The sequence below is a fragment of the Selaginella moellendorffii genome, unplaced genomic scaffold (genome assembly GCF_000143415.4).
Source record: "Selaginella moellendorffii unplaced genomic scaffold, v1.0 SELMOscaffold_0, whole genome shotgun sequence".
Taxonomy (NCBI): Eukaryota; Viridiplantae; Streptophyta; class Lycopodiopsida; order Selaginellales; family Selaginellaceae; genus Selaginella; species Selaginella moellendorffii.
The window spans coordinates 4797374-4820982 of record NW_003314261.1 but is presented as its reverse complement, the minus strand read 5'-3'; the positions used below and the strand labels follow the sequence as shown (position 1 = coordinate 4820982).

General features: G+C 44.1%; 5 protein-coding genes and 1 pseudogene across 5 annotated transcripts; 4 read left to right on the top strand and 2 right to left on the bottom strand.

Annotated features, from left to right (window-relative positions):
* Nucleotides 1-5521: 5521 nt before the first annotated feature.
* LOC112347231 (cinnamoyl-CoA reductase 1-like) lies at nucleotides 5522-7105 on the top strand. Its single transcript, XM_024677786.1, has 6 exons — nucleotides 5522-5668; nucleotides 5728-5897; nucleotides 5961-6143; nucleotides 6193-6355; nucleotides 6426-6615; nucleotides 6674-7105. Exons 1-6 carry the CDS (start codon nucleotides 5554-5556, stop codon nucleotides 6813-6815), a joined length of 963 nt encoding a protein of 320 aa, XP_024533554.1. The 5' UTR covers nucleotides 5522-5553; the 3' UTR covers nucleotides 6816-7105.
* Nucleotides 7106-10953: 3848 nt separating this feature from the next.
* On the top strand, nucleotides 10954-13985 carry LOC112347454 (annotated as a pseudogene).
* Nucleotides 13986-14166: 181 nt separating this feature from the next.
* LOC112347437 (pentatricopeptide repeat-containing protein At4g02750-like) lies at nucleotides 14167-16799 on the top strand. The gene is made up of 2 exons (XM_024678320.1): nucleotides 14167-14399; nucleotides 14594-16799. Exons 1-2 carry the CDS (start codon nucleotides 14167-14169, stop codon nucleotides 16797-16799), a joined length of 2439 nt encoding a protein of 812 aa, XP_024534088.1.
* A 2460-nt stretch (nucleotides 16800-19259) lies between these two features.
* On the bottom strand, nucleotides 19260-20669 carry LOC9642239 (gibberellic acid methyltransferase 2). The gene is made up of 3 exons (XM_002960451.2): nucleotides 20194-20669; nucleotides 19883-20140; nucleotides 19260-19749 (listed from the first exon to the last, which is right to left on the bottom strand). The coding sequence occupies exons 1-3, from the start codon at nucleotides 20629-20631 to the stop codon at nucleotides 19417-19419; spliced, it is 1029 nt and encodes a 342-aa protein (XP_002960497.2). The 5' UTR covers nucleotides 20632-20669; the 3' UTR covers nucleotides 19260-19416.
* Nucleotides 20670-20718: 49 nt separating this feature from the next.
* On the top strand, nucleotides 20719-22385 carry LOC9632505 (pentatricopeptide repeat-containing protein At3g46610). The gene has a single exon (XM_002961100.2). It carries the CDS (start codon nucleotides 20756-20758, stop codon nucleotides 22310-22312), a length of 1557 nt encoding a protein of 518 aa, XP_002961146.2. The 5' UTR covers nucleotides 20719-20755; the 3' UTR covers nucleotides 22313-22385.
* On the bottom strand, nucleotides 22356-23589 carry LOC9642238 (transmembrane emp24 domain-containing protein p24delta5). The gene is made up of 4 exons (XM_002960450.2): nucleotides 23326-23589; nucleotides 22776-22985; nucleotides 22645-22721; nucleotides 22356-22578 (listed from the first exon to the last, which is right to left on the bottom strand). Exons 1-4 carry the CDS (start codon nucleotides 23533-23535, stop codon nucleotides 22434-22436), a joined length of 642 nt encoding a protein of 213 aa, XP_002960496.2. The 5' UTR covers nucleotides 23536-23589; the 3' UTR covers nucleotides 22356-22433.
* Between the last annotated feature and the right edge of the window lie 20 nt (nucleotides 23590-23609).

Sequence of the window (23609 nt, the reverse complement as noted above, 5' to 3'; positions counted from 1 at the left end):
AACACTTTGGGAGGCATGGAATCATTATCATTTTGATGGACAACATGAAGATATTTATAGTTTTAGCCTCATGGTGGAGACTTACTCTTGTAGCAATGCACCTCTATTATGCCATCCTGAAAAAGCAGGCAAAATCTAGTTGACTAGAGGAGTAGAGGAACATATGGCTCTTGTGTTTTGGTAGAGTGGTTGACAATGAGATTTGCAATAGCACCGCTTTAACTCTGTTCTATGATCAATTTGAGGGGGAGGCTTGGATATCGATATGATCTAAAGGAGATGACCATATCCACTTCTACTTCAAGACTAGGTCCAATTGAGACACATGAGTGTCACATAGAGTATTTTGTTGAGAGGGTGACACGCCCAATTTTTGTATTAATCCTAAGGAATGTACATATATATTTATTATTCCAGTTTCATATGCTATTTATAGATTTACTCGAGAGGCATATTTATGGAATCTAGAGAGTATCTTAAACCTTATGGTGTTGTTTCTATGTCCCAATTCATGATTTAGCACTATTGCATAATTAGTAAGTTTTCAAGCTTGTTTTAAAGATTAACTCTTGGGACTAAGGTGAAAGCCCAAAGTGTGCGTTTCTAAAGGGGGAACGGCGGGGGGGGGGGGTGTGCTATAGGAGGTTCTAAATGTATAGTAGGGATAGTGGGGTTGAAATGCATAGCCAACCACTTGAGATATTAATTTGGCTCCCACTATGTTACTCTTTATTTAGCTTAGGTTTAAGCTAAAACTCCATATTGTGCTAGTCGGTAGGGTACCCACCAATATGCCAAAATTATGTCAGACACCATTTAATGCTATTTTTCATACAAGTGCTAGGTACAGGGAGCTAGTGCTCATATGATTAAAAGTGTACTAAACACTCATTTTGTAATGCAATGGATTTGGAGTTCGGCTCCATATTTAAGTGTGTTACATTTGGCATCAGAGGAAATGTCTTAGCAATTCCTATCTAACTTTTATCAGATTTTCTGACTCAAGTTACATATGTAAAGACTTTTTTAGTAGATCCAAAACGACCTATGAAGGATTAATTAAATTCCACTATTCGGTAAAAACATTGCATGCATGTTTAGTTATTAATAGAGGCATGCAAGAAACTAGTGAGATAGTGAAAAGAATCTATGTTGATGATGCTAAAACCTTTAGATAGGCAAATCAAAAGGAGGAAACTCTTACCAAAGATGCTATAGAAAAGGCTAAGGTTAAGGCTAAGTCAAAAATTGAAGGGCTTAATACTATAGCATTGTAGTGTACAACTCAAGATATTGAGATCGAGAATTTGCAAAAAGAAATTCATAAATTAAAAAAAGAGAACAAAAAGAGGAAAAAAGAAGCTAAAGCAACTAAACCAACTAAATCTAAACAACCAAACTCCTCTTCAAGTTTTGAGGATGATGAATTTTTGCAATTGCCCCCAGTTGCACAAATTTCAAAGTTCAAGACCTTGAAACCACTTAATTTTAGAGGCATACAAGATTGTCAAGTTTTGAAAGACTAGATTTACAATATAAAAAACTATTTTATAGTGGCAAACATAGTTAATCATATGAAGGTTGCATATGTAAGTATTGTTCTTCCGTTTAATGAGTTAATAAAGGGTAGTATATCGTTTTATTGGACACCGAATTGTCAATATACTTTTGTATGATTGAAGGTGATCTTGACTATGGTTCCTATTCTCAAGATTCCAGATCTTAATAAACCTTTCGAAGTGCATTATGATGCATTTGGCTATGTTATAGATGTTGTGTTGCAGCAAGATTGTGATAATACATTTGGTGTTATGCTAAAGCAACACAAGTGTCCCATTGTTTTTTACTCTAAAAATTAGATAAAACCCAATAAAGATGGTTAACACACGAGAAAGAGATGTTTTTTTATAGTGTTAGCGTTGAAACATTTGAAACACTATTTGGGTGGACATACCAAGGTTTATATAAATAATAACACATTGAGCTACTTTGCAATGCAACCAAAGTTTATGCCAAAGCAAGTTTGTTGGCAAGAGAAGCTCACTACATTTGATATTAAAATCATCTATAAACTTGTAAAGACAATATTGTTCCGGATGCATTGAATCAACTCAATTCTAGGCAATGTTGGCAATCAGTTTAGATTAGTTGGAGGATATTTGGGCTTCATATAGAAACGAATTGTTAACAAAAGTGATGTTGCATCATATGGAGTTGTTGAAGTAGAACCTTGGTAGCAAAGTAGTGAAAGTTGTTAGTCACACCATTGTGAAACTTCACTTCTCAGTTAAAGACAGATTTATTTATTATAAGCAAGAAAGATTGTATTTGTTGTCCAAGGACCTATGATAGTTGATTCTGTGAGAACATCATGATGTTCTGATAGTGGAATATGGTAGTAAACGAAAGACTCTTACCTCATTGAAAAAGGGATTTTTCTAGTTTAGTATGGAAGGTGATGTCTTGCCCTATATGCTAGCAGTGTAAGCAAAGAACTAAAAAGCAAGCTAACATGGCTATTTCAGAGTATGACACTTGACTTTGTCACTTGTTTCCTAAAGTTTAAAGGTTATGACACTTTGATAGTGGTTGTGGATCGGTTATTAAAAATTGCATATTTTATTCTAACTGTGGAAATAATGAATGCAAAGCAAGCAGTCTTTTTCCATAAAATAGTACGGGTTTCTAGTCTTCTTTAAGAAATGATCTCGGATAAAGATTCAAGATTTATAGGGAAGTTTTAGGGCATATTATTCCACTTATTCGGTACCAAAGTTGAAGCTTAATATAGCTTATCATCCTCAAACCAATAGGCAAATTGAACATGTGAATACTCAAGTTGAGGATTATCTGCATTACTATGTCATAATAGACCAACACGACTAGGTTAAACATTTAAACACAGTAGAAATCTATTATAACAACACATTTCACAATGCTATTAGCTATCCTCCATATGAAATGTTACAAGGGAATGCTCGTGGAGTTCCTCAACAAATTGTTACACTGAAACTAATGTCTGAAATGTTGGTCTTAGCTATTGAGACTTATGTGGAGCAACTGCACAAGGTTAGTCTAGGGGTATTGAGGTGATGGGCAAAGCTCAAGATACATATCAACATAATAAGGATAAGATATGTATCAACATGATAAAAATCAATATTATAAGAATGTATCCTATCAAGTGGGAGATCAAGTGTGGCTATCTTCCCAAAACTTGAATATTAAAAGCTCTTTATCCCAAAAGTTGTTACCAAGATTTGTTGGTCCCTATCAAGTATTAAAGCAAATTGGTGATATATTCTATCAGTTGGATCTTCCTGCGGAGATAATGTTCATAATGTTTTTTATGTTAATCTTTTGGCACCATACACTATAAATGTTGACCGTCAACAGGAAATTTGCCCAATATCAAAGGTTGTGGATAGTGAACCCAAGTATGAAGTTGAAACTGTCTTGGATTCTTGGTTTCCAAGATAAGTTTGTGTGAAGGAATATCTTGTTAAGTGTGAAAGGTTACCCAACTTATGAATCAACTTAAGAGCTTCTTAGGAATCTTACGCATATTTGTAAGCTTGTCATGGAGTATGAGAATTATAATAAAAAGTAACTTTTATAAATCTTTATAATAAATCTTGGAAATCAATAAAGTAATATATTTCCATTAAACATTTCTCTTGTTTGTTAGTTTTGGATAAATCTTGGTGGGTTGACTTTGGCACTTCGGTATATGGGTTCAATCGATACCATTATCAAATCCCTGCCTCTTTTATGTTGACCCATTTTTGAAAAGGGTAGTGGTCATATAAACAACTTCATCTCCTAGTCTAAATCTTTCTGATGGGGTTGATTTCTACTCAAAAGAGTTAAGCCTTTAACTCTCTCCCTATATTCCTATAGGCAAGGGTGTATCATTCCTTTGTAAGCTGAGTGATGCTCGAATCAATAAAAGTGGCTCACTTTATTAGTCATTTCCTTGTTGGTGACAACTAAAGGATGTTTAAGTTTTAATGTCCTTAGATGTAGAGGAAAGGTAGTTTCCCCACTCATTGAAGTTGATGTATTTCCCATATACAAAGTATGTTTTTTGTTAATTTTCAGAGTTGGGTTTAAGTCGGGGGGGGGGGGGGGGGGTGGGGGGGGGTGCAACTAAGACATTAGTTTGGCTCTTGTTAGGTTGTGTTGCTCTTATTCTATGTCCAGCTTGGGTTTAAACCCAAACTCCATGCTATATTAGTCGATAGGGTACCCACCTCCTCATGTTAGGTCATTGATATGTCAAAATTGTATTAGATGCCATTTGATATTGTTTTGTATACAAGTGTTGGGTATAGGGAGCTAGTGCTCGTAAAATTGAGAGTGTAGCAGACCCCCATTTAGTAATGTAATAGGTGTGGAGTTTGGCTCTAAATTTAGGTATGTTATATACAAACACCAACTTCCCATATCCAACTCTTGCATGCAAAACAATGTTAAATGAAGTCTATGTTAAGATATAAGATGACATTTAAGCTATTAAGTTAAAATAAAGGATATTAATTGTGGATCTACCCCATGCGAACAAGATCAATATAAAACTTAGCAATACCTTTTTAGGTTTGTGGAAGGATCTAGAGAGATTCAACAGCTATAAGGTTTAGATTAGAGTCAATCTGGAAAGTAAAAAGGAAAATGAAGCCATCTAAATTTTGAAACCTTTATACACTTTACCTCACTTATATTATTAACATTAGCACTTCTTTCTTGATCAACACTTTGGTCTTGTTCAATTGAAATATCATTTTCAATCTCACTTTCAATTTGATTGTCAATCTATAAATAAAAATTGTTGAGAAAAAAAATATTTTATAAGGGTAACAAACTTGCATAAATGAAAAATTTGGCTTTTCCCCTATTAAATGCTTCTTTTTGCAATGTAACAACCAAGATTTTTCCATAGCATAATCAATTAACACAACCTACTCTTTCATAATTGTTTATATGGGGCTTTTGGGTTTTTTATAATATGCACTGAACTAAACAATCTTAACCACACCAAAAATAAGCATATTAAAGCCTAGACAAGAGATTCAATCTTTACCTTTTCTTGGATTAATATCCTTGGAAGGAAAATCAACCCATAAACGATCACAGTGTGGAAAATTTAAAATGTTATCATTATAACCATTTCACATTACAACTAGGGAAACTGATATTCATAAAACCCTACCCTAATGAACTTGTAATAGATATTAAGTTTTCTGCAACATTTAATTTTTTCCTAATGTCCTAAAAAGTCAAATCAAAGCAGAAAAATAAATATACCCATGTAATGCCCATGGCATGGTCATGACATGATACATAGTGAGTAAGTTCATAATGTCTACTACTACATTTAATTCACATCTGGACGGTCGTGTTACACGGGTTCGGTGGGACATGCTTTTTTCCTGGTCCTTTTGAAAGTCGAGAAGCTCGTGTATATCAAGTTTGATGGAGCTTCCAAATTCCATTTTTTCTAAGACTGAGAGGAAATATCTTCATGAGAGTACTGACTAGGGCTTCATTGCAATTATGGAGGGAGGGAAGAGAGCTTGCGTGATTGGCGCCGGCGGCTTCATTGCGTCGTGGATCGTCGCCAAGCTGCTGGATCGGGGCTACACGGTGCACGGCACCGTTCGAGATCCAGGTGAGCGATGGATTGATCGGTTCTTGGCCACATTTTGGCTTGATTGGTTTTGGTTCTAGATGACGATGAGAAGTATGGGCATTTGAAGAAGCTCCCTGGCGCCGGCGAGAGATTATCGCTGTGTAAAGCTGATGTTCTCGACTATGACTCGCTTGTGCGCGCTGTTCGTGGCTGCGATGTTGTCTTCCACACCGCTTGTCCCGTTGCTCCAAAGTTTGAGGATCCAGACGTGAGTTTTTCTTCTTTCTTGGAGTTTTTTTTTCATTCTCACTGATCATACTGTTGCCAATAGGACGTGTTAAAACCCGCCATGGATGGTACTCGAAATGTAATGGAAGCTTGCCACAAGGAGAATATCAAGCGTGTTGTGTTCACCTCCTCTGGAGCTGCCATAGCTTACAATCCAAACCATCCTCAAGATCAAATAATCGATGAGAGCTGCTGGTCTGATCCTGAATCCTGCCGAAAGAACCAGGTAACAGAAGCTGGAAAGAGTTCTCAACTTGTTACGATTTTTGTTCCAGTACTGGTACATGCTTGCTAAAACCGAGTCGGAGAAGCTCGTGAGCAAACTTGGCGACGAGTTTGGGATCCATGTTATTGTGATATGCCCTGTGTTCGTGCTCGGCCCCATCTTGCAATCCAAGATAAACACCAGTGTTGGAATCGTGGCAAATCTGCTGAATGGTGTGCAAACGCACAGTTTTAGTTCGCTCTTTTTCGATTTAAGATAGAAGGGAACTTTGTTCTCGTGCAGGCTCGAAAACCAGCTATCCCAACACATACTATGCACTTGTGGACGTGCGAGATGTTGCGGAGGCGCACATTGCCGGCTACGAGGATCCCAACGCCTCTGGCCGCTACTTCTGTGTAGCGTGCTCCAAGCTTTGCAAGGAAATGATCGAGACTCTCAAGGCGAAATTCCCACAATACTCGTACCCAGACAAGTAAGCCATTCTTTCTGGTCGTTCGTGTATGAAACATATTTTTCGTTCGATTTTGCAGGTGTGAAGGTGAGACCACTCAAGGCATCTCATTCGAGAAGATCTCAAACAAGAAGATCCTGTCCCTCATCAAGGAGTTCATCCCCTACGAGAAGATGCTGGTGGACACGGTTGCTAGCCTGCAAGAGAAAGGCTTGCTCTAAACGCAATGCTCGAAACTCCTATAAACATTGATATGGAACTGAGAGATCAAACACTTCCAGGTTTGAAGAGTGCATGTCGAGGTTGGCCTCTTCGTCTGCAAAGTAAGTTTTTCTTCCACCCCTGAGCTTCCCATTAGCAGCAAACTTTCTTCCAGCTTCTCTAAGAGATGCACGCCTCGGAGATCCATCCTCTGTTTGGATGGCAGTTGGCAACCTTTGCAATCTCTTAACATTGAGGCTTGCCAAATTTCATGATTTTAATCGTCCAAAAGCTTATTTTGGTTTGGTTCCGCCCTGGGCATTTGTGCAAGGCCGAGGCTTTGGAGATCGTCTCCGAGGCCCCGCTTGAGTGCGTTGCACTGGCAGCGCATCGTAGCCATGAGTACCGCAAGATAACATCACGGATTTGGAAGCAGAGAAACTCAAGCTAAAACTTCCATCACGGCGCAAGGAGTGTGCAACCATCTTCGATGTTCACGGACAGTTCCTGGTCAGTGTTGTGAAGCTGATCTCCAAGCTTGTGGCATATGGCTTGCTCAACATTGCCATGGAGAATCAGCTGCTGGTGGATGTGGAAGAGGAACTCAAAAGTGTACTAAGAATGTAACTACAGTCTGGTGTTAGTATTGTCATTCCTAGTTTAATGGGGGAAATTGTTGCAAAATCCTTAGTCAGGGAGGACATTGTCAAAACTGTTTTTTGAACTAAGCATGGTCATTTTAAGTATTTAGTAATGCTTTTTAGCTTAACCAATGTTCTTGCCATATTCATAAATCTATTCAAATTTTGCAGAATGTTTAGATGATTTTGTGAAAGTTTTTGAGAATGACATTCTCATCAACAATGCTACTTTGGACAAGCACATGAATGATCCTTGTAAGGTTTTGCAAAAGCTATGTGAAAGCACAGGTTATGCCTGATTGACCACAACCTCGTGATATACAAGATTTATGTTGTTTTATGTGTTTAGCAAATTATTACCATCGCTTTATTCAAGTTTTTTCACAGATTTTTATTCCTTTAACTAATCTTCTTAAGAAGAATGTTGTTTTTCTATGTGGAAGTTTTGCAATGTTTAAGATGGCTTTGACTACTACTCCAATGTTTGCATTGTATAATGTGACATGATTGTATTATGTGTATCCTGATGGTATGCAAGATAAGCATATTATTGTTTATTTCATAATTACATTCAATTCAGTGTTTGGAAAAGGGTGGGAAAGGCATGGCTTTCCCTACTTCTCAAAATTAATATGGAAATCTTAAGTCTCAACTACAAACATAAAACAAATGAAAAAGAATACAACTCCCAATCCTAAGGGAAGGTTGTAGGAAAGGATTGAGCTTTGCATAATGAGTGAAATAAATAGAAATGTAATTGTGTAAAATTAAAGTAAAAAGTGGGATATAAGGCACCTCTCTTTTTATATCTTGCATGTATGATGGGAATATGCCATTTTATTCTGTGCACTTAATGCAATTTTTTTTATTTCAAAAGCTTGAGTTGAAATCTTTATTGAAAGTCTTAAGTGGATTTTCTTGATTTTCACTCTTCTATGACTAGATTGAGGTCCATCTAAGAATTTAGTGCTCTATTTGAGTTGGTGTCTGCTGTGTCGGAGCTGTAGTTGGGGTGGTAATAGTTGCTAATGTAGTTATTACTAGAGGTACAATAGGAGTGAACATCTAGTTCCTTTTGTCAGGCCATTTCACTTCTCAATTGAAATATAATTACATTAGACAAAGAACTCTTTTTTTTAGTATTGGAAGGAGCATTCATGGCTAAATCTCAATGATTAGAGAGTAAAATAGGGCCACCCTTTAATATGACAATGGCTCCAATGATCTTATGGAAGAAGCTGAAGCCCCTGCCATAGTTGAGCATCTTATCACTCAATATGGCCACCTCTTCCAGCCCCTCGATGTCTTCTAGTGACTGAGCACACCACATTGCTTCCTCTTAGAACCTGAGCACTCCAACAAGCCCATCTCCATGCTAGATTGCCATGCCTTGGCTAGGATTCTTCATCACTATATACAGCTCTAGCCTCTCATATTTGTGCCACTTCTCTAGTGCCAGTAGCTGTGCTGCCATTGCTAAGTCCCCCCTCTCTCATTTCTAGAGTCTACCCATCCTTATCCCTATAATCACTTCTTAGTGAGGAGATTGATTACCATCTAAGATTCATTGAGGATTATGTAAAGATAGCTTAAATTCTCACAAATTTTCTCAAGAAAGAAAAAGCTTATAAGTGGATACAAGAATGACAAAAGGTGAAATAGAAACTCATATAAACTCCTATCCTTGTTCAATCAAATTAGAATCAAGAATTTATATTCCAAGTTGATGGCTCAGACTATGCTATTAATGTGATACTTACTAAAAAACAAGAGGATAAAAAAATATAGACAAATCTATTATGCAAGGAGAAGGCTTATTTCTCTAGAAATGAATTATACAACTACAGAAAAAGAAACATTTGGCATGATATATGCTTTATACAAAATTCTAACACTATTTACTTGCTAATAAGGGCAAGATTATGGTCAATCATATGGCATTACTTCACCTCCTTAACAAGCCAATCCTGATAGGAAGAATTATGAGATGGTACAAAAATTTAACTTTGACATTATCCATAAACCTGGTAAACAACATGAACAAGTAAATCATCCTAGTAGAATCACCACTAGGGAAGATACACATGAGAACATACATGAATTATCTAACTCACTTATTTTGCATTCAATTGAGACTAAAAAGAACTTGTCTAGGAATATATATATATATATTTCTCAAGATGAATTTCTTTCTATGGTTTTTATTAGTATTGACTCTAGATTTAGAGTCAAAATATAGAGTCAAAATATATATTTTCTGACCACTATCTAAACCTAGAGTCAATACTAATAAAAACCATAGAAAGAAATTCATCTTGAGAACATGACAAAATTCAACCATGGGAGAGAAGATCTACAAGCTCAGATAGGATGCCATTTTATGCCGATGTATTGAATTTTAAGATGAAATATAAAAATTGTTAGAAGAGGCTCATACTGAAAAAGCCAGCAGACACTTTGCAAAAGAAATCACAACTAAAAAACTCTTACAAATTGGTATATGGTGGCCCACATTATGAAAAGACTGTGCTCAATTTTATTGTTAATATGACATATGCCAAAAATTTAAATTTCATTTAAAGAGACAAAGACAAAACTCAATCTGACAATGGTATTAGAACTTTTTTAGTGATGGGGACTAAATTTTGTAGATCCCCTTAGAACAACTAGCAAAGGATACAAATATGTCTTGATAACAACAAATTACATAACTAAATAGGCAAAAAAACAATCAATGAAGAAAGAAATAGCTAAAGACACTATAAAATTAACTTGCTTTTGGACTCCCACTTGAATACACTGTACCATTGCTCCCCATGCCAAAAGAAGTCTTTGAAAAGAAGACTTTTGAGGCTTAAAAAACTGAATAAAGAACAATTAAAAACACTATAGACTCTTGAACCTATCTAAGCTTGTCACAAAGCAAAAGAAACACATAAAGAAGTAATAAATTCCAGATTAAAGGCAAAGTCCTTTGGTTTAGAGAAAATGCTGAAAATCTTGGCAAAAAAATGCAATAAAGGTGAGAAGGACCATTTGTGATACTAAAATAGAGAATCCAAAGTTAGAAAATTTAGAGCTCTAAACTGTCAACTTCAAAATACAAACTCAAAAATTTAACAAAACCCCAGGAAATAATACTTTACCTTATCAAGGTTTTCCATTTCAAGGTTTTGCTAACACAAATCTCTCAAGAACAAGATATGCTGCAAGAACTGAAGAAGAAGAAGAGGAGGTAGCAACTCTTCTAGAACATAAATTACTGACACATTGAGTTTGAAACTATTGACACCTTGAGACATCCTTGAGTTTGGCACAATCCTTATGTGAGAGGGTGAGAGCACCACCCTCCACTGATAGAGTCCATGGAATGTCACATCAATCGCACTAAATGCCAAAGTTTCCTATGTCATTAAACCTTAACCTAAATACTGTTCCACCAAATTTAGGGTTTAAGACAAAAGACAGAGGGATGAACCTCAATGGATCGTAACAGCAAAGCTACTCTACCACTTACATGGTGCTCACGTCATGTGTTCTTGGCCCCCTTAACCTTAATCAGGTAACAGTTAAGGAGGTAGAGAGCACTACATTTAGCACAGATTCTGACTTAGAGGCATTCAGTTATAATCCCATGCATGGTAGCTTCACGCCACTAGCTTTTCAACCAAGCGCAATTACCAATTGTGCAAATCAACAGTTCCTCTCATACTAAGTTGAATTACTATTACAGCACTGCTCATCAAAAACTAACTTATCTCACAACGGTCTAAACCTAGCTCATGTTCTGTATTGGTGGGTGAACAATCTAACACTCAGTGAATTCTACTTCACAATGATAGGAAGAGCTGACATCGAAGGATCAAAAAGCAACATCACTATGAACACTTGGGCTACCACAAGTCAGTTATCCCTATGGTAACTTTTCTGACACCTCTAGCTTCAAATTTGGAAACACTAAAGGATCAATAGGCCATGCTTTCACAGTCTGTATCCGTACTGAAAATCAAAATCAAATGAGCTTTTACCCTTTTGTTCCAGGACTCACTTTCAAACCCGACCAACCCGATGATTTAGAAGCAATCAAAACTACCACTCCTCCATGGGAGATCATCCGGTGTGTGTTGCTCACTGGCTACTGCTTCTCTGCAGCAGGGAGCTATTGGGATCCTTCGAGTGGCAGATTCAACAAGGTTCGCATGTTTGATGAAATGTTTGCCGGTTTCTTTGCTTTTGCTTTCATCCCAGCGCTGTAAATACAGAAAAATTATACAGAATGCTTGCTATCTTAGGCATGCGTCAAATTCTTAGAGATATTTTGGGCAAGGCGATGCACGAAGCTTAGTATTAGCTTCTTTAAGTGTCAATGTTTGCTAGCGCAATGCTTCTGTGTTCATTTGCTTTGAAAAGTAATTTTTCGCCATTTGTCATAGTCTTTCTGCCGCTGTACGTACTTCGCTGAAAATCCATGAGATTTACTTTCATGGACAGGCGTACCAATCACGTTTTCCATCTATGGCGAATAATTGATTTACCAAAATATCTTAGAATAGGAACAGTGTCCAGAGCTAGGAAGTATGGCCTGGGTGCATCGCCAATGTTGCAACGAACCCAGAACCTTGTAGATTTTGATAGACGTGTGTTATTTTATTTCGTTTTCTGTGACATTATAATGTTGAAAGGGTTTTTAAAGGGGCAGCTGCATGGACTCAACATAAAAAACTGATTCCGGAGGCAGTCTGGAACACTCCGCAGCCATATCTTGTATCGTGCCCCAGCTTCCTCGTCGGATAAATAGTGCCTCCAAGGTTGATTTCACGAGTGACGAGTCCTTGCATGGCACTTCGTTGATCTTCTCCACCATGACCTTGTGCTTTTACTGGCAGACGCGGGCCATGACCATAGTTTCACATATGGTCCGGGTCTTTAAGGAAAGAAGAAGTAGACGTTTGTGGTTAAATGAATTCACAGGATATTCTTTTTGGTGCGTTGCAAGCTCAGCGGCAATGTTCTTGTACAGCCTGACGCTGCGGAATCCTTCATCGGCGGCATGACATAGTTTCTTCTTCTTTGGATGTGTCGTTGCCACAATTGTATTGATGAAATTTTTTTTCGTGGATCTAAGTATACTGTACGAATCTTTGTCTCAAGCTTCACAAAAGAGCGCACGGAAGTTTTTGACGAAGGCAACTGTGAATGTGGGACCTTTGATGAGTGGGCATGTGTCAGAAGCCAGGTCCGTGTTTGATGTGATTCCACAGCCAAATACGATCTCCACAAACCTCATTACGCCCAGGCCAAGCCGCAGAGGACGTCTTCTCGGCTGGCTGCTGTCCGGTGGACGAAACTCGGCGGAGGATCCGACTCCCTCTAAGATGTGCAACCCTTTCTTTTTAATCTGTTCTCTGATCAACATCTTTCATTTGTTTTACTTCCCTTTGTGTTTTCTTGATTATATGTTCGCGTACTTTCTAACGACATTTAATATTTCAGGACATCATCCGGTTGCCTCGACTGTTTCGGTTCCTCCAGAAACCTTGGAGTTTATTTCGGCAGCTCGGGCTCCCAAGAGTGCCGAAGGATATGCGTCTATCGGTGGAGGTTCTCCGTTGAGAAGAATAACTGAAGAACAGGCAAGGCTTGATTCACGCATTCCTTTTAGATACAACATGTAGTTTCCCACGGGCCAGGGCTGTCAAAAATCCTTGGAGACCAAGCATTTACTTGCAACGGTATATGTCGGGAAGCGATACTGGCATCCTTTCACAGAAGAAGCCATTGAACAGCTTCTTATATATCTCATTTAAATGGTAGCTTATGTGCAGCTACAATTTAAACGAGATATATAAGAAGAATTTCAGGTAGAGGCTTCTCGTTCTGCCAAGCAGTTCGAGTTTGCGCCTTCTAGAAAGCATCTTGAGATACCACGACATTTGAGGCTTAACTCGATTGAGTAACATGCAGCACACTGTTATTCCTTTGTGGTACCAGAGGGAAGGCGTAAAAGCTATGGCGTCTCTCATAGAAAAGGAGTTTTCCAAGTTTTCGAATTCTGAGGACGTAAGGGAGATCTTTGCTTGCGCTCTCAAAGTTTTACGTTTCTGCTTGCGGGTCCATATCTTTTTTAGTGCTCATGGAGTTCCGGTGGCGTGTGTAGGAAAAACCGGGAATCCATAAGAGGAGATGGAAGAATGCGTCGACCTGATCATGCCTGAGTTACGGAGCAGGGGTGTCAACAACGTTCACTCGTTGGCATATCGGTTATTTATCTCACTTGATGTTTTTGTTTGTTTATCATGTTGTGGTTTTCATATAACAGATAAAGCCTTGGTCAGAACGGTATTAAGAGCTTAGTTTTGTATAAATATTTTGTGAACACAAAAGACCAGCTTTAATGCATGCCGTTTTGTCAGCGAGCACATCGAGACATCGACATGGAATACAAAGATCTTGCGCTGGAGTCGGGAATACTTCACTGGGGTCGAGTTCCAGCGTTCCCACATTCATCATGGACCTGGCAGACAGTGTGATCGAAGCACTACCTTAGGCCGTAGCGATCTGCTGATCAAGCCCTTCGGCGTTTGCAACAGCACCGAGGAAGCGCGCTACGCGTATGACACTCTGCGGACTAATAACAGCATGATGTGCTGGATACCTGAACGGAGAGATCGAGGAGGCCAGGGAGTTCTTCGATGGTGGTGCGAAGAGGGACGGGAAAACTTGGAACATCATGCTCTCGGCGTATACCCAGATGGACGAGGCCAAGGAGCTGTTCAAGCTGGCGAAGGATCCGGCAGTGGACCTCTGGGTAACGATGATAGAGGGTACGTGGGGGTCGGGATGGCGCAGACGGTTTTCACGATCTTCGAGCTTCGCTGGGCACGAGAGAGCGTGGGGAGCTATTATCGCAGCATTTGCAGCGAGTGGGGATCTTGCGACCGTTGCACAGGATGAAGAACCCGAGTGTGGCTTCTTGCACGGATGAAGAAGCGGCGACATTCCATAGCAGTCAGGGGACACGTACGAGATCTTCAAGGGAATGATCCACAGATATGTCAAGCCCGACAAGAACTTGTTCTCACGGTCATGGAGTCGTGCACCAACTTGGACGATGCTAGGTGTATCCGGTCCTGGAAGATAACCTCTGTGTGATGCAGCTTCTCAAGCCCAAGCAGGCGGAAGAGCTACTCGAGTCCATGCCTTTCGAGCCGGACTACGACGTGTGGAAGACTTTTCTTGCCAGAGGCCGGGGACAAGGAGCTCACCGGCCGAGAAAGCTCTGCGACGGCTGTGTCCTATCGCAGTCAAAGTATGATATGGTTTCCTCGGGCTAAAAGGATCTCGACCAGGCACAGGAGGTGTTTCTTCTCGTCAGCTTTCGCTTCTCGGCAATGGAAACAAGGGACGACAACTCTTCTGGACTGCAAGAAAGTCCACTGGGAACTTGTCAAGAACTCTCGAGATACAGACGCGGAGCATGCGAATGGACTGATCCAGATGTATGGGGATTGCGGTGCCTTCCCAGATGCGTGGGCAGTCTTCCATCAGATCACCCAGAGGAACGTCGTCTCCTGGAACATGATGATCAGAGCTGGTACCAAGAGCAGCCATCTTCAAGAAGCCAACGAGCTCTTCCACCGAATGCCCGCGACGAATCTCGTCTCTTGGAACTTGGTAGTGGCAGCGTACAACCAACAAAACCAGCTCGAAGAGTCAAGATCTCTCTTCGACCGGATGCCCGAGCGAAACGTCATGAGCGGGAATTCGATGGTAGCCGCGTATGCCCAAAACGGGCATATGGAAGAGGCGCGTAGGATATTGGAGAGAATGCCCGAGCACAGTGTGGTCACCTGGACAGCGCTGATGGTCGGGCTTGCCAAGCAGTCCTCGGTTCCGGGAGCTCGTTCCTTGTTCTTGGAGATGCCGGAACGTAACGCTGCTTCGTGGAATGCAATCATCCAAGCTTATGCTCGTGGAGGGTATGTCGAAGAGGCGGAGAGATTCTTCCAGAGAATGCCGCAGCACAGCGTTCTCTCCTCCACGGAGCTGCTGACGGCCTACGCTCAAAGAGGCGACCCGGACTCGCTAGACGCTGCAAAAAGGGTGTTCGAGAGCACCCGGTACCCCGACTCCATCTGCTGGAACGCGATGCTCGGTGTCTACTCTCGTAGCGGGGACGTGGCCGCTGGAAAATCGGTTTTTGATCGCTGCCCGGAGAGAACCGTCGTTTCCTGGAACAACTTGATCCAGGCACTCGGGGAAAACGGGAACTTCCAGGCCGCCAAGCTGGTGTTTGTCAAGATGCCGGAGCGGGACGTGGTTTCCTGGACAGTGGTGCTCTCGCACAGCCAAGCTCTGGACGAGGCCAAGCAGCTCTTCGACTCCATGCCGGAGCGCTCGGTGGTGCCGTGGACGGCGATGGTGGTCGCGGCGGCCCGGGCCGGAGAGATGGAAGACGCGGACGAGGTGTTTGCCAAGAGCCCCCAGCTGGACGAAATCGCGTGGAGCGCGATGATCTCGGGGTGCTCGCTCAACGGGCAGGCAGTCCGAGCTGTGGAGCTGTTCAAGGCGATGGATCTCGAGGGGCTGAGGATCGACGCGGTGGCGCTGGTGAGCGTGATCGACGCGTGCTCCATCGTCGCGTCCGTGGCGGCCGAGAGCGCTCACGCGATCATCCGCGAGCTCGAGCTCGAGGTGGAACCCGAGGTGTCACAAAGTAACGGCTTTCTGGGAACCGAGATGGAAGCCGATGTTGTGGTGGCCGAGAAGAGCGTGGCGGTCGGGAACGCGCTCATCAATCTCTACGGCAAGACCGGGCAGCCGGGACGATCCAAGGCGGTGTTCGATCGCATGGTGGCGACGAGGAACAGGCTCTCGTGGACGGGGCTCCTCTCGGCGCACGCTCACAGCGGCCTGGCGCTCGAGTGCCTGGAGCTCTCCCGCGACATGAAGCTCGAGGGCGTGGCACCCGACGGCGTGGCGCTTATGAGCGTGCTGAGCGCTTGCAGCCACGCCGGGATGGGCGGCGCCGCGGCGGAGGAGCTGGACGTGGCGGCACACGAGTACGGGGTGGCGGTGGCGGCGGAGCACCTGGTGTGCGTGGCGGACGCGCTGGGGCGGGCGGGCGAGGTGGCGGAGGCGTGCGCGGTGCTGGAGAGGTTTGGGGCCGGGGTGGTGGCGTGGATGAGCTTGCTGGCGGCGTGTGGGCGGGTCGGGGAGGAGGCGGTGGGGAGGCGGGCGGCGGACAGAGTGGTGGAGATGGATCCCGAGAATGCTGCCTCCGCAATTGCTATGTGCTTCTGGAACGAAGGAAGTCCCCGCCAGAGATGTAAGAAAGATGAGGAACTCCAGTGTTGGCAATGAAGAAAGAGCTTCTCCAGGCGGCGCTCTGGGAGAGCCCTTTCGCCGCTGGAGGGGAGATCGATGTGGGGCGCCATGCGCTCTGGCAGTGGAAGGCATCGCAGGTGGCGCCATCCAGCTCCCACTCTCACGCGAGAATCTTGCCAAGCTCAGGGCGGTATTGGCGCTGGAGAGCATACGCTCCTTCCATCCCACATTTCCTTCCCCGACTGTCCCGAGTTCCTCGCCAGGACCGTAGCTGCCGCCGCGCTCTCAAGCATGGGAATGGACGCGCATCGGGCGTGCCCCTCTACGAGATGGTGCTATACGAGCAAGGTGGGCATTCCAAGCTTCACAGCGACGCGGAGAAGGAAAGTGGGTCGTTTGCGACCATGGTCATCCAGCTCCCCACCCAGACGGGCCATGGCGGTAGCACTTGCGCTGCTCCAAGGCTTTCGACTTCCAATCCAGTAGCGGCTACTTCTACACCACCTTCTTCTGCGACTGCAAGCACAATCTTGACAAGGCTGTGCCTGGTGTTTAGCTTGGTGAGGAAGAACACCAGCTTCTTGGGCGTGGATGACGCCTTCTTCACATCGGCACTGCCGCACGTCCAGTCATTGATGCAAGAAGGGGCTAACTGCAGCGAGGGCCTTAGGCAAAGATGGTGATCCCGCTCTGCCACAAGTACTCGAGCAAGAGCTTGCGCTTTGCTGGGCTCAAGGTGTGGTGGCTGATCTTCGTGATTTCCTGAAGCTTCATCTCTGCATGCTCACCAAGTTTGAAAGATCTAAGTCATGATTGATTGGCTTATACTTTTGATAGTGCATAATTTCCATAATTTCCTTGGTATGGTTGGAGGTTTTTAATGATCAAAATATATTAATATTCATGGTTGGAATGAGGTGTCAAGTGGTATTTTAATGGTTAAAGTAGTATTATGTCTTTGCTTATGTATTGAAGAATTTTTTGTGGTTGAAACAGATGTGAGTGAAGTGATTTTATTATTGGGGCTAAATTGGGCATCTTTTTGCATATATGAGCCATAAATTTGATTCCACACAATGAAATTGCCCCACTCAAGACAAAGAGTTATATGTTATAATTACTATTGTGAAGGAATAATGATAATATTTATATAGACCAAACTTCTATGTGGATTCAAACTATCAATCTCTTTAATATTTTAATTGTCAAAAGGATTCTTAAGGCTACTTTACTTGTTAGCAAGAGTTCTTACAAAAAATATTTATTAAGATCCAGTACAAATATAGAGGTGACAATAAAGTGGCTAATGCATTATTTAGGATAATAAATTTTATCTTATTTGAAGCTATCCAATGATCTATTAGATAAGCTTAAGGAGTTGAATGACTTTGACTCCTTTATTTATCATTGATATTTGCATCAAAGTTCTATCAAAGGATGCCTCTATAGATTAAAATTTACATCATTTGAGATACAAAATAAAATCTTGGTGAAGAAGAGAAATGTGTTGGTTTTATGTGTTGACAAACTTATCAAATGAATTTTGGTTGAATGTCATGATGTGTTAAGTGCTAGACATTTAGGAATACTAAGAACATATATATTTGTGAAGAGGCATTTCTTTTAGCCTAGAATAAAGTAGTATATACATGGTTATTTGACCTACTAAGTAGTCATTAGAAGCTTGTTAGCTTCATTTTTTATGTGTACTTGAGAATAAGTGGGATAATATCTTAATAGACTTTATCACTAATTTTCTTAAGACTTTTCAAGGAAATGGGATTGTTTGATGAAAATGGTTTGCTTCTTTCTAGTAAAGATGACAATTATTTAGTCTTTATAGTTTACTAGATGACATTATAAGTGATCAAGATCCCAAATTTATATTGAATTTTTGGCAAATGGTTTCTAAGAAATTAGAGACTAAGCTAAATATCAATAGTGGTGAGCGTCAACAATTCAATGGGCAAACATAACACATAAATTAGCTTTTAGTGTTGAGGTCTTTTATGGAAAACTTGATTTGATGAGGAGTATAGGAGAAATATTTAGCTTTGCTCTAATGTAATGCTTAATAATTAGCATGTCTTTATTCATGGCTATATATGGTTATAAGTCTAGTGCTTTGGTTCAAATGCCTCATGTCTTAAAAGATATATAAAACAAGCTTGAGTTGACAAAATTAAACATGCCCAAGAACCTAGTATTTTTCCTCACCGAACTAAACACCAGGCATCATCAAGCTTGTATCTGCATGTGGTATAGAAGTAACCACTACTGGATTGGAAGTTAAAAGCCTTGGAGCAGCCCAAGTGCTGGACAGTGTTGCTATAGCTTGTTTGGGTGGTGCCATCTTTGTTCTCCATGTCCCTGTGAACTTGAAATGCCCTGTCTTGGCCAGAAACTTGGGATTGTCATCGAAGGAGATTTTGGAGGGATCCAATTCCTAGGCCTGGCAAATGCTGTTTTCTAGAAGGGTCTCTTAAAAATGCCAAATGTTGCCGACTGTGAGACATCCTTGAGCTTGGCTACTCTCACAGTCCAGTGGGAGAGCCTGCCAGCAATGCCTTCCACTGCCAGAGCGCATGGCATGGGAAGCACTGCACATTGATCGTGAAAGCGCTTCCCAATAGACAGTGTCATCCTCCAAATATTACTTCTTGACGAGAACAAGCAAGACGATATCCAGCTCTCCAGAAGGAGACGACACTGTGACCTTGGATGGCATTCGCTCATACATGAGCTCCACCACTTCCTGGTTGCCAATGTGCTTCTCGATGAAGGGCTTGGACACCGCCTTCCAATACTTGGTTGCCGTGGCAGCATAGCTTGAAGATTTTGGATCCAGCCAAGGAAACTTGAGATTTTCCGAGTGAATGACAGTGAATTGCTGGTCCACTGATCCCAGTGATGACCTGACCTCGTCCCCACTGCGAAGATACGCAGGGAAATTGAAAGTATCCAAGCTTTCCTGGCTCACAAGCCCCTGTCCACCGTTGACCGGGTCAGCATATGTGTTGACTACACAGAGACAGAGAGAGAGAGAGAGAGAGAGAGAGACAGACAGACAGAGAGACAGAGAGAGAGAGAGAGAGAGAGAGAGAGAGATCGCTCTTTACCTCTTGGATGAGATCCTTCCACAATGATTGGAAGGGGAAATCGGCCTCGTTGAGCTCGTGGGAGAGTCTTATGGGAAACATCAAGAGGAGGATGCCTCCGGTGACTAATTCTTGGGCCCGGCTATGGAGGAAGATGGAGAGATCGTCGCTGGCTTGCTGGGCAAAGGCTTCGATTGCCGCGGGTGGCGAGGATCTGGAGACAAACATGCTGTCTCTGTTCCAGGCTGGCGAATTCTTGTCCGTGATCGACTCTGGAATCTATGCGCAGAGGTTTGAGCCTGTTTAGAGAGGTCGATTGGGCGAGAACTGACCTTGGAGAGGTAATGCAGTGCGTAGCTCGTCATTGCAAAGTGGATAGAGGAACGAGGAAAGAGCCTGCCATAGAACGACCCGGGAACCCCACTAAAGAAGTATGGCTCACCTTGGGGATGTCGGACTAGAGCGAAGAGAGTGTTGAAGTCATTGATTGCCAGATCCGAGAAGATGGCCTGGATCTCCAGAGGTTTTCGATCGCCCACTTGCTCTCGCAGCCGGATTATCTCTCGGGCCACGAAGTCCAAGGCCTGGATCGTGTTGGAGCCGTGGGAACATCCCAAGTCGGCAATTCGAATCACATCCAAGGAGGAATCGAGGAAGAGGGGAGCACTGCTCGCGATGGCTTGCTCGATTGCGGCGTGGACGCTGCTGAATCCTTGGGCCTGAAGACCGGAATTGCGATGGTAGCTATCCTTTCCAGAGCCGCCTTCCATCGCGGTGGGCTAGATTGCCAATCATAGCCGTCAAATTCTCCCGGCACTAGATTAGAGTAAATAACAAGGTTTAGTGCGCGGGAAAGATGCTAGGGTTTGCGATGGGCGAATTCATTCGTTTGGGATGAGGGTGCTGGCCTGCCCCTGCGCGACATTGTGGGCGGCGGCGCACACCAAGCCCAGCGCCGCCACCACCACCCTTGTCTCCTCCACCGCCAGCACCGCCCAGGTACTGTCTCTCCAATGCGGACAGCCAGCGCCGCCGGACATCTGTGATCATCACCATCATCCCCGGGGATTTTCGCTGCCTAGGGTTCTTGAGCTCGGGCATCTGGATCGCGATGATCCAGCAGAGAAGGAATTGGATCTACCAGCGTACAGAAATCTCATCCAGAGAAGCAGCGATGCCAAGAGCGCGCTCAAGCTCTACTGGCGCGCGCGCCAGCAATTCCTGGGCGTCGAATCCACAGGGATCCCTCCAGACGGCAGTGATCGAGGGTTGGCGCCTCCTCCACCCGCCGAGACGTGGAATTCGATCGAGGAGATGGGCGTGGCGGTGCTGGAGCTCTGCCTGGCGGCGCTGGCCAGCGGATTGGCAGGCGGCGAGAACCGCTACGTTCTCGAGAAGCTCTTCCTCAAGATGCAGTACGCGCGCCTCCCAATCTCCAAGTTCCAGTGCCGCCGCTTACTCCTCCAATGCGGCGGCGCCGCCAACGATCACGTCCTCCTCCGCGCGCTCTACGCCTTCATGCGCCGCCGCCGGATGCTCACCACCGCGCTGTGCAACCACAGCATCCAGGCCCTGGGCGAGCACGGCAAGTGGTGGGCGGCGCTGGAGATCTTCGAGACCATGGCGGAGGCGGGCTGCCCGCCCAACGATCTCACCCGCAAGCTCATCCGCGAGCAATTCTCCTTCCTCCTCCGCGCCGCCAAGAGGAAGAAGAACTCGTGGAGGTGGAGCTTGATGCTCCTGGGCAAGATGGAGGACAAGGGGCTAGAGCCCGGGAAGGAGGCGTGGGACGTAGCGATGGTGGCGTGCGCTCGCGCCGGGCGGAGCAAAGAGACGCTGGAGCTCTTCGCGCGGATGATCCGGGCGGGCCACGCGCCCGACGCGCGATCCTTTGGATCGCTGCTCAGTTCGATCGAGAAGGGGCGATTGGTCTCGATCCGGGACATGGAGCTGGTCCTGGAGAGCATGCGGAGGAGCGGCGTGAGGCCGATCGAATCGATCTACACGACGCTCATCGCGGCGCACGGCAAGGCCGGCGGTGGCGCCGCCGCCGCCATTCCCAGGATCGTGGAGGAGATGCAATCGCAAGGAGTCGCCATGGGGCTGGCGAGCTACAATGCCATCATCACGGTGTGCGCGCGCGGCGGCGACGCGGCGGGGGCGGTGGAGTGGATGCGCAGGCTCGAGGCGGCGGGGATCGAGCCCAATTCCATCACGTATAACAAGCTGGTGGAAGCGCTGGCGGCGGGGAATCGGTGGCGGGAGGCCATGGCGGCGTACGTGGCCATGGTGGAATCCGACCGGCTGGAGCCATCGCCATGGGCCTACGATGCTCTCGCGCGGGTGTGTAGAGCGAATAGCATTCCAATCGACCACCGCGTCGTGGGATGGAGGCCGAGACAACTGATCCAACACCGCCTAGAGGAAGAAGAAATCCACCAAGAACCCTAAATCCAAGGCGAAGCACCCTAAATCTAAGAACCCTAAAAACAAGTAGCTTAAAAAGGGGTTAAAGCCGAAAAAAGTGTTACACAGAATGGAAGGAGCTTTTGTTCTTACACACAAAATTTGTCTAGAGGATTTTTTTCCTCTCGAAGTAGGATTTGAGGTGCCATAGCTGCCACGCCGCTACCATGAGGCACAGGAAGAGCGACATGATGCTAAACCATGCCACTCGAGCGTTCGTAGTCTCGTTCACGCCGCGCATCTCGGCTTCCCTGCAAGGATTCACAGCTCGACGTTGTGAGATCACCCAGCTCTGAAAGAACGAAAGAAGGGATTACTTGTCTCGCAGGTAGTACATCTCCTCCCGGATCGAATCAACGACGTCTTCGAGCCTCCGAAGTTCCAGCTCCAGTCCCTGTTGTTGTTGGTCTTAGTGAGGAGGAGAAACACAGCGCAGCCGAGCATTTACCTCGAGTTTTTCTTTCTTGGCGATGCTGGCCCAATCTTTCGCTGCGACTCCAAACTTCCAGTCGAGCTCGATGCTTGCTGGGACATTGTCGGCGTGGGAATGCATCCAGAAGCAAGCCATGTAGTTCCCGGCCTCGGTCGTCGTGAAGCCAAACTGGCCTTCGTCTTTGTTCTCCGCGAAGTGTAAAGTTGTACCATAGGGAGAAGTTAACTGAGAGAAGAAAATGCAAACCAAAAGTTAGAACTTTAGACAACACGAAGATAAACCAAGAGAACCTCAAGATTTCCATGAAGATCTTGAGGAGAAAAGTTAGAGCACGACAAGCTTCATACCATCCAAAAAAATTCCAAACCAAATCAAAAAAATGGGAGTAAGAAAACCGAAGTTATTCTCTCCATCCAAGAAAAAATTCCAAGCCAAACAAAGCACAAAGAACAGAAGAAACACTCAAGAAATCTGTCCAGGAAAAGCAAGAGAGAAATCGCTGGAAGCCTTGCATGACGGGGTCAACAACACAAACCAGAGCTAACAGGAGAGAATCGATCCATACCCTTGCGTTGATCTTGGGATTGCTACCGTGCGGGAGATCCGCCTTGACGATGTGGTAATTCGCGAGAACCAGAGTGTTCGTCTGCAGATCCTCCGAGACGCACTTGGTCCCAGCTGGGGCGATGTCGAATCGAATGGCCTGGGAGTGCTGGAGTACGAGGAAGAAGAAGATCGGCAGCACCTGGATCATCGAACGAAGAAACCCCGCCATAGCCGCGACCACGCCACTGAAAATTAGGGCTTTTGGTAGACCTAAAAACAGAGCTCCTCGTTATGGAAGGAGGA

What these genes read in the sequence shown, in the direction of transcription:
- LOC9642239 (XM_002960451.2), bottom strand. Translation starts at nt 20,631, where the DNA reads ATGGAAGGCGGCTCTGGAAAGGATAGCTACCATCGCAATTCCGGTCTT. An exon ending in CACTGCATTACCTCTCCAAG is followed by an intron (nt 20,141 to 20,193) that starts GTCAGTTCTCGC and finishes CTCTGCGCATAG; the next exon opens with ATTCCAGAGTCGATCACGGA. An exon ending in GGAAGGATCTCATCCAAGAG is followed by an intron (nt 19,750 to 19,882) that starts GTAAAGAGCGAT and finishes AACGGTGGACAG; the next exon opens with GGGCTTGTGAGCCAGGAAAG.
- LOC112347231 (XM_024677786.1), top strand. Translation starts at nt 5,554, where the DNA reads ATGGAGGGAGGGAAGAGAGCTTGCGTGATTGGCGCCGGCGGCTTCATT. An exon ending in CGTGGCAAATCTGCTGAATG is followed by an intron (nt 6,356 to 6,425) that starts GTGTGCAAACGC and finishes GTTCTCGTGCAG; the next exon opens with GCTCGAAAACCAGCTATCCC. An exon ending in CAATACTCGTACCCAGACAA is followed by an intron (nt 6,616 to 6,673) that starts GTAAGCCATTCT and finishes TCGATTTTGCAG; the next exon opens with GTGTGAAGGTGAGACCACTC.
- LOC9642238 (XM_002960450.2), bottom strand. Translation starts at nt 23,535, where the DNA reads ATGGCGGGGTTTCTTCGTTCGATGATCCAGGTGCTGCCGATCTTCTTC. An exon ending in ATCCCAAGATCAACGCAAGG is followed by an intron (nt 22,986 to 23,325) that starts GTATGGATCGAT and finishes TTCTTCTCTCAG; the next exon opens with TTAACTTCTCCCTATGGTAC. An exon ending in CCAAGAAAGAAAAACTCGAG is followed by an intron (nt 22,722 to 22,775) that starts GTAAATGCTCGG and finishes CAACAACAACAG; the next exon opens with GGACTGGAGCTGGAACTTCG.
- LOC112347437 (XM_024678320.1), top strand. Translation starts at nt 14,167, where the DNA reads ATGCTCTCGGCGTATACCCAGATGGACGAGGCCAAGGAGCTGTTCAAG. An exon ending in GCACAGGATGAAGAACCCGA is followed by an intron (nt 14,400 to 14,593) that starts GTGTGGCTTCTT and finishes TGTGTGATGCAG; the next exon opens with CTTCTCAAGCCCAAGCAGGC.
- LOC9632505 (XM_002961100.2), top strand. Translation starts at nt 20,756, where the DNA reads ATGAGGGTGCTGGCCTGCCCCTGCGCGACATTGTGGGCGGCGGCGCAC.